General features: G+C 48.3%; 1 protein-coding gene across 3 annotated transcripts in view; it reads right to left on the bottom strand.

Moving 5' to 3' along the window:
* The window catches only part of C2H16orf70 (chromosome 2 C16orf70 homolog), a 36,567-nt gene extending 28,031 nt beyond the window's left edge, over window positions 1-8,536 (bottom strand). Inside the window, exons 1-2 of one of the 3 annotated variants that reach the window (XM_003262873.4) lie at window positions 8,446-8,536; window positions 8,197-8,317 (exon numbers count right to left, since the gene is read on the bottom strand). In XM_003262873.4, the coding sequence (XP_003262921.1) occupies window positions 8,197-8,260 (64 nt within the window). In that variant the 5' untranslated portion in view covers window positions 8,261-8,317; window positions 8,446-8,536. Of the gene's footprint in view, window positions 1-8,196; window positions 8,318-8,430 lie in introns of all 3 variants that reach the window. The other 2 variants (XM_030795610.1, XM_030795607.1) reach the window with 2 other exon arrangements.
* Window positions 8,537-8,971: the final 435 nt, after the last annotated feature.

An 8,971-nucleotide genomic window follows, 5' to 3' on the forward strand; every position in this document is an offset into this window, starting at 1 on the left:
CAGAGCTTGCAGTGAGCCAAGATTGCGCCACTGCACTCCAGCCTGGGCTACAAAGCGAGACTCCATCTCAAAAAAAAAAAAAAAAAAAAAAAAAATAGCCGGGCATGATGGTGTGCCCCTGTCGTCCCAGCTACTCAGGAGGCTGAGGTGAAAGGATGGCTTGAGCTCAGGAGGTGGAGGCTGCACTCTGGCCTGGGTGACCCAGCCAGGTGCTGTCTCAGGAGGGGAAAAAAAAAAAAAAAAAAGCGACAGGGCGAGGCATTCCTGAATATCTAATTCTTAACACTTGGTTCTTTAACTCATGGCCCATTATAAGCAGATTTACATATGCCTCTAGTTTAAGTAATCCAAATTCCAATTCCAATGACATCTCCAACATTCTTTTTTTCCTTCTTTTTTTTTTTTTTTTTTTTTTTTTTTTGAGACAGAGTCTCGCTCTGTCGCCCAGGCTGGAGTGCAGCGGCGCGGTCTCGGCTCACTGCAAACTCCGCCTCCCGGGTTCACGCCATTCTCCTGCCTCAGCCTCCGGAGCAGCTGGGACTACAGGCGCCCGCCACCACGCCGCCCGGCTAATTTTTTTGTGTTTTTAGTAGAGATGGGGTTTCACCGTGTTAGCCAGGATGGTCTCTATCTCCTGACCTCGTGATACACCCACCTCAGCCTCCCGAAGTGCTGGGATTACAGGCGTGAGCCACCGCGCCCGGCCCGACATCTTCAACATTCTAAGGACTCACCGAGACCACCAAAAAGTTTGTTTCCAGGGTGGGCGCGGTGGCTCACACCTGTAATCCCAGCACTTTGGGAGGCTGAGGCGGGTGGATCACGAGGTCAGGAGTTTGAGACCAGCCTGGCCAGTTTGGTGAAACCCTGTGTCTACTAAAAATACAAAAAAAAACAAAAAAATTAGCTGGGCATGGTGGCGTGCGCCTGTAGTCCCAGCTACTCGTGAAGCTGAGTCAGGAGAATTGCTTAAACCTGGCAGGCAGAGGTTGCAGTGAGCTGAGATCGCGCCACTGCACTCCAACTTTGGCGACAGAGCGAGACTCCATCTCAAAAAAAAAAGTTTGTTTCCAGAGTCCATTATAATTTAAACAAGAAGAAACACACAAAGAGACAGGACCTGGACAATCAAAAAACAAAGACTCATAGTTTAATGAATACAAAAACAATGTGTCTGCTGTTCACCACTCTCTGGATCCCTTGTACCCTGCTCAGAGCTAACCACCCAGTGACTGGTTTTGTTTTGTTTTTTTTAAGACAGAATCTCACTCTGTCACCCAGGCTGGAGTGTAGTGGTGCAATCTTGGCTCACTGAAACCTCTGTCTCCCAGGCTCAAGAGATCCTCCCACCTCAGTCTCCCGAGTAGCTGGGACTACAGGCATGTGCCACCACAACTGGCTAATTTTTAAATTTTTGGTAGAGACGAGGTCTCACTGTGTTGCCCAGACTGGTCTTGAACTCCTGGGCTCATGTAATCCTCCCACCTCCGCTTTCTAAAGTGCTAGTATTATAGGTGTGAGCCACCGCACGTGGCCAATCCAGTGACTGTTGAATAAATATTTACCGAGTGGGACTGATGGATTGTAGAGTGGGTGACAAAAGAAAGGAAGAAAAGGGACCATGGCTTCATCCGATGGCAGCCAGTTCACATTTAAATCAGTTGGCTTCCAGGTCAAAGAGAAGCGATATGCAAAAAAGAGCTTACAAATGAAGAATTAATTAGAAGGTAAAAGGCTCATGGCTGATTTTACATTTAAACAATCTGATTCTGCCCTCATCTGAGAGGCCATTCTTCAGTCTGAAGACAGTTGAAGGCAATCATCACAAGGCTGACTTATAATCTTTAAAAAAGTACTTTTCAGCCTTCCATAGCATAAAACCTGGCACATAGTAGGGACTCAATAAATGTTTGAGAATATGAACAAGCTGGATGCATCTGTCATCTTTGCCATTCCTAAATGGAGGAACATCTATGCTGTCATTCCCAGGAGGAATGGACAAACATCCATGTGCAGAAGACAGACAAGCTCAGTTAGTTAGATGTCAATGTCAAGAAAGAGGAAGTCCGCATGGCTTCTCTGATCCACGTGGCACATGCCAGTTTCTTTCTTTCTTTTTCTTTTTTTCCAAAGAGACAGGGTCTTGCTATGCCACCCAGGCTGGTCTCAAACTCCTAAGCTCAAGCTATCCTCCCGTCTCGGCCTCCCAAAATGCTGGGATTATAGACATGAGCCACCGCTCCCAGCCCATGCCAGTTTCTTGAGGGAGGATTCCATTTACCACATCAAAGGATGTCTCAGCATCTTAGGATCTTAGGATCCTGAGTCACCCAGGGAGAAACTCACCCAGAGGAGACGAAGCAGCCATGGTGACTGGTCATCACACAGCTACTGGTAAAAGAGCGCTACAAAAGATGTCTAAAGGGAACTAACTATATGAATGGCAAAGAAACAGGAGCACTATCCCAGCTCTAACAGAATAGTCAGCCTTCTAAACGGCACAAATCTTTGTCTCACAGATCTCAGCATTTGCCTGCTTATAACCTCTCAATGGCTTCCCATTGCAGGCGGATAAAACCCAAACACCATGTCATCACCAAAGGCCCTGAATATTCTGGATCTTATCCATCTATATCTTCTTTCCACTGTTCACCCTTTGTTACTTGCACACGTCAAGCTCTTTCTCACCTCAGGCCTCTGAATTAGCTCTTGTTGCTGCTGTAATCTGGAATGTTCTACCCAAAGCTGGCTCTTGTTCGCACTTTAGGTCTTGGTCACACCTCACTTCCCTCACTGCCTTATTCAATGAAGCCTCTCATACCATTTATTTATCTGTTAGTCTCCCATATATCCTCACAGAGGTAGGACCTTGTCTGTCTTGTTCACCTCAATACCTCCCAGCACCCAATCACTGTGCCTGGCACAACTGTAGGTGGTCATGCACATCTGTGAAACAAAGCAATTAGGTAGAACACTTAGGTCCTATACCACGAATCCTGTTGACCACCCTCCTTCTCTGGAACTCCTATTGTCTCTCCACCAATACTACTCTCCTCTAACTTTTCCGAGTCTCTCCAATAGACTGTGTTTCTTCTGCTCATCCCTGGTTCAACTAACCACCCAGTTTCTGACTCATATCTCCATCTGTTTTCTGTATACATTTAAAGGCAAATAAAAGCCAACAGATTAAAAGTGATCTTTTCATCTTCTCTGTATTCTAGGTCTCAATATCTATGTTCAACATCTTACAGAGTTTCTCAAGTCAGAAACCTCTAGATTCCTCCTTCTTCCCCACTTCTCCAAATCCAGTTCTTCCTAAACCAATGCCCACAATACACTTCGCTAATACATACCCTCTTTTCCACAGATTTGCACAGATCCCAACACAAAGTATCCCAGGCAGCTATAACCAAACAGAATTGGGACTCTGGGAAATCCATTTTCTTCTTCCACCAGTACATCATGCTCTAATTATAACACCAAATTGCTTATAGTTCCCTGCACACATCATCTACCTTTTCTCCTATGTTTTTTTTTTCTTCTTTCATTTGACTGCAAGATTTCCAGCTCCTGTTGGTTGGCAGAAAGTCTTCTCTGAACCCCTAGGTCAGGTCAAGTCCCTTCTTCCCCTCCACAGTACCCTACACATCTTCTACTTGATTATAATAAAAGGAACTATTTCTATAATCCTTCTCTATCACTAGATTAAGCTCTTCAGGGAATAAGATCACTTCTTTGTTTTTTAATTTTTATTTAAATAGAGACAGGGTCTCACTATGTTACCTAGGGTGGTCTCAAACTCTTAGCTCAAGTGATCCCCTCACCTCAGTCTCCCAAAGTACAAGCATGAGTCACTGTGCACTGTTTATTTTCAATGTTTGTGAGCAGAGTTCACAGAGGTAGATGATGCCTTCAACACAGTGAGCCTTCAGTCTCTGTGGAACAAGGTAATCTCGGAGAAGGTATTTTCTTCACTGACCCTTTAAATCTACCTTTTTTAGTCCCTTTCAAGACTAATTTCAAAAACAAATTGAGAGACTTGCTCTGCATCAATACATTCTGTAACTCTCATTGAAAACATTTCAGGGCCCGGCACAAACGCTCATGCCTATAATCCCAGCACTTTGGGAGCCGAGGCAGGAGGATCACTTGAGGTCAGGAGTTCGAGACCAGCCTGGTCAACATTGTGAAACCCCATCTCTACTAAAAGTAAAAAATTAGCTGGTGGCTCATGCCTATAATCGCAAGAGGCGGAGGTTGCAGTGAGCCAAGATCACACCACTGCACTCCAGCCTGGGCGACAGAGTAAGACTCTGTATCAAAAAAAAAAAAAAAAAAGAGGCTGGGTGCAGTGGCTCATGGCTGTAATCCCAGCACTTTGGGAGGCTGAGGCGGGCGGATCACGAGGTCAGATCAAGACCATCCTGGCTAACATGGTGAAACCCCGTCTCTGCTAAAAATACAAAAAATTAGCTGGGCGTGGTGGCAGGCGCCTGTAGTCCCAGCTACTCGGGAGGCTGAGGCAGAAGAATGGCATGAACCCGGGAGGCGGAGCTTGCAGTGAGCCAAAATCACGCCACTGCACTCTAGCCTGGGTGGCAGAGCGAGACACCATCTCAAAAAAAAAAAAAAAAAACAAAGAAAAAAGAAAACAAAACATTTCAAATCTGCACTGCCTTTACTCACCGCTGCTCAAACCATCAGTGACATTCATATTCACAGAGATTCTGCTTGGCCTAGGTTTTCCTGTCCCTGTGTTGCTGGCATTTCCCTAATCGTCCAACATTATACCACCAGGAAGGCAGCCAAGGAGCTGCCAGGATGCAGCTTCCCATTGTGATGCCAGGCAGATAATTGCATCTGCATTTGCACAGATTCCAATAAGAAACCTGGTGACAAAGTTGAGTCCACTCTCAGAAGGAAAGAGCAGTGGGATGCAGGATATGCCTGTTTGGCGACTTTTGTTTATCATCTCTCTCTGAGCCTGTCCCTCACCTGGCAAAAAGAGATAACAACACTTATCTTACAAGCTTGTGGTGGCAAGAGATAAGTTCTTCCTGGTTCACTAGCCTAGGCATGTAATTCTAAAGCAGATTCCCTTCCGAGACCTATCCCTACTTAACAGCCCCAAAAGTAGTTTGGATGTGTTCAGGGTAGGGGAGATTGACACAGGTGGAAAATGACTTTCCATTTTTAAAGTCTGATAAAGTTAAATGACCACCATCTCTCAGGCAGACACCATGTAAAAATGAATTTTAAGACCCACGGGAATCATGAAGGCTCTGAGCCAGTCTATGAGCTTCCCCCTAAAATTCAGTTCTGGACCCAATATACAGAAATGCCCTTCTCACTGTTTTTGGTTGCTATTTAGACAGTTTGAAAGAACTATGTAAACCCTTGATTCCTGGGAAACTAGCAGAGCTAGGAGTTAGGGTTAGGGTGTCAAAACAACAGCTGAGAGAAGCCTTGCTCTCTCACTCAGTTTTCTGGAAATCTTGATCTCAATTAATACCCTAGTAACTACTTTTTTTTTTGTCTCCTTGAGACAGGGTTTCCCTCTATCACCCAGGATCACGCCCAGTGGTGTGACTGTGACCCACGGCAGCCTTGACCTCCCCGCCTCAAGTGATCCTTCCATCTCAGCCTCCCAAGTAGTTGAGACTACAGGCCTGGCTAATTTTGTTGTTGTTGTTGTTGTTGTTGTTGTTGTAGAAACGAGGTCTCACTATATCGCCTAGGCTGGTCTTGAACTCCTGGCTTCAAGCTATCCTCCTGTCTCAGCCTCCCAAAGTGTTGGGATTACAGCCATGAGTTACTGCACCCAGTCCCTAGCCGCTACTTTTGACCAAGGGACTCTGAATGCTTGTACCACCAAGAGATCCACAACCTAGTCACACTATCAAGCACAGTTTGAAGCTATGGCTGTGGTTTTTATCCAGCCGTGGGAGGATCTTGCTTGGGTAGAAGCTGTCAAGGAGAGGGGAGGAAAGGAGTTAACCAAAAGCCAAAGAGCATTAGAATGGTATCACCAGCCTCCCAACCAAGATCTCAGTGCTTCATGAGAGAATGGAGCATTTCGTACAAGCTAATATTTTGGAAAGAACTCTGCAGGAGTGGTATAAGTTACGAAAGAATTTGGCCAAGACCCCTAAATTAAACCGGCTTTTATGGTTGGGCATGGTGGCTCACACCTGTAATCCTAGCACTTTGGGAGGCCAAGGTGGATCACTTGAGGTCAGGAGTTCAAGACCAGCCTGACCAACATGGTGAAACCTGGTCTCTACTAAAAATACAAAAATTAGCCCGTTGTGTTGGCAGACGCCTGTAATCCCAGCTACTAGTAGGGAGGCTGAGGCAGGAGAATTGCTTGAACCCAGGAGGCAGAGGTTGCAGTGAGCCAATATTGTGCCACTGCACTCCAACCTGGGCAACAGAGTGAGACTCTGTCTTTAAACAAAACACCAACAGCAAAAACTAGCTCTTACAACACACAGGACGTACGTAGCCACTAACCATCAGCAGGGCCTTACCAGCAATCTGTACCACCTGGTTTCTCCAATACACTGTCTCCACAGACATAAGTCTGTGTCAAGATAATTTATAATCCTTGACAGAGTCAAGGATAATTTATAATCCAATGGAGCAGCTGATTTAGTCCAGTAGCTCACACTAGAGTGACTAAAGTTCAGGCCTGCACGAACAAACAGCACCAACACCTACCCCACCCCCTTTTCTTAGTGCTGGAACATCAAAGTAAACACACAGGGGTTACTGAATGCAAACATCCTTGTACACATAAAAGCAGTGATGTTGGGAATGGAGAGGGTGAAGGGAGAAGGCTGGGCCAGCAAACCCCAAAACGACCAAACTGCATTTTTTAGAAACTGAATGTTACTTCCCCCTAACTCCTATTTCATCCAACCTTCACCTGTCACAGCTGAGGTCTGGGTTTAGGATTACAGCATCCGATACAGACTACATTTCAAAAGAGAGGGAAGCGGGGTCGGGTGCAGTGGCTCACGCCTGTAATCCCAGCAGTTTGGGAGGCCGAGGTGGGCGGATCACGAGGTCAGGAGTTCGAAACCAGCCAGCCTGGTCAACATGGTGTAAACCTCGTCTCTACTAAAAATACAAAAATTAGCCGGGCGCGGTGGCTCACGTTTGTAATCCCAGCACTTTGGGAGGCCGAGGTGGGCGGATCACGAGGTCAGGAGATCGAGACCACGGTGAAACCCCGTCTCTACTAAAAATACAAAAAATTAGCCGGGCGTGGTGGCGGGCGCCTGTAGTCCCAGCTACTCGGAGAGGCTGAGGCAGGAGAATGGCGTGAACCCGGGAGGCGGAGCTTGCAGTGAGCCAAGATTGCGCCACTGCACTCCAGCCTGGGCGACAGAGCGAGACTCCGTCTCAAAAAATAAAAATAAAAATAAAAAAATAAAAATACAAAAATTAGCCGGGTGTGGTGTTGCGTGCCTGTAATCCTAGCTACTGGGGAGGCTGAGGCAGGAGAATCGCTTAAACACACGAGGCGTTAAGTTGCAGTGAGCGAAGATCGTGCAACTGCACTGCAGCCTGGGCGACAGAGCGAGACTTCGTCTCCAAAAAAAAAAAAAAAAAAAAAAAGAGGGAAGCAAGTCAGCTGTTCCTTTAATACACACAAACTCAACTCCCTTGACCAGAGCCCCAACATCTGATCATAGGTTCCAAGCCTAGGTTTCCCCTCCAAAAAAGGGGAAGGAAGCCACAGCCCAGAAAAGCAGTGGGAGACAAACCACAGGCCACAGTGATGATCAGAGGGGTCAGCCACTTCTCAGCCATTATTTAGTCTGTAAAATGGAAATGGGAATAACAATAGTACCTATCCTCAGGCGCCGGCGAGGGGTACTAGAGAGAATTACGTCCAAAAAGAGCAGGGCCAGGCATTAGGCATTTGGGGAGAGCAGGCTATTATTGTCTTTACTACTACTGTCCCACTGTCCCAAAAGAGACCCTGCTGAGACCCGAGACGAGCAACTGACAGGCAAACCGGGCCAGTTGGAGCGGGTATCTAGTGCCTGGAGCCCAGCGAGCCGAGAGGACGAAAGAGGTGAGGAGCTGCGGGCGCAGGGGCGTGAGAGACTGAGAACAGAGGTGGAAAGAGCCCAGAAGAAAGCAAGGATCAGCGAATGGGGTCCTGACAGAGGACCCCAAACTCACCCAGCGTGAATTCCCATTGCTCGTTCCCCAGAGAGCGTTCGGGCACTACCTCCAGGTCCAGCATTGGTTCGGCTCGCCTGGCCCGGGCGGCCTCCCTGCGGCAGCGCAGACAGGACCCGAGCTAAGGAGACAAAGCAGCGGCTGACAGGCCGCCCCCGCCGGCCGCCGCAGCCCCGCTTTCCACCTCCTCCCCGGCGGCAGCGGCGGCGGCACCGGCCCAACACCACACCTCACCTTACTTCACCTCACCTGCAGCAGCCGCGGCGGCGGGGGCAACGGCGGCGGCGGGAGCGACTGCAGTAAAAGTGGCGTGCCGGGCCGTAAAGCGCAGGGAGGGCCGGGGGAAGGCGGGAGTGCCAGCGCGAGGGAGGAGCCTGGGGCGGAGCCGCGCACGCGCAAACTCCGGGTCCCGCCGCCGTCTCTGCGGAGGCTGAGCCGGGCAGGGCTGTAACGTTGGGAACTGTTGGGGCTCTAGGAGCAAGGAGCCCAGTACTTCGTGAGCCCCTACATCTGTGCACCACAGCACACATACTTAATATATCTACACAAAGAAGGGTTCACCACACAACACACACATCACACAGCTGCACAACACCCGTCTGCTGTCTACACATACGTCCCACTCACATTCACTGGTCGCAGAAGGCAAGTACAGAGGGCACGCTGAGGCCCAGCAGGAGGGAGGACGCGGAGTCCCTAAGCCTCACGTTCCCCACCGTCTCCGTTGGGGCCGGAGGTGACGCTGGCCGCAGCAGCTTTTAGTTGTTCAGGAATG

The sequence above is a fragment of the Nomascus leucogenys genome, chromosome 2 (genome assembly GCF_006542625.1).
Source record: "Nomascus leucogenys isolate Asia chromosome 2, Asia_NLE_v1, whole genome shotgun sequence".
Taxonomy (NCBI): Eukaryota; Metazoa; Chordata; class Mammalia; order Primates; family Hylobatidae; genus Nomascus; species Nomascus leucogenys.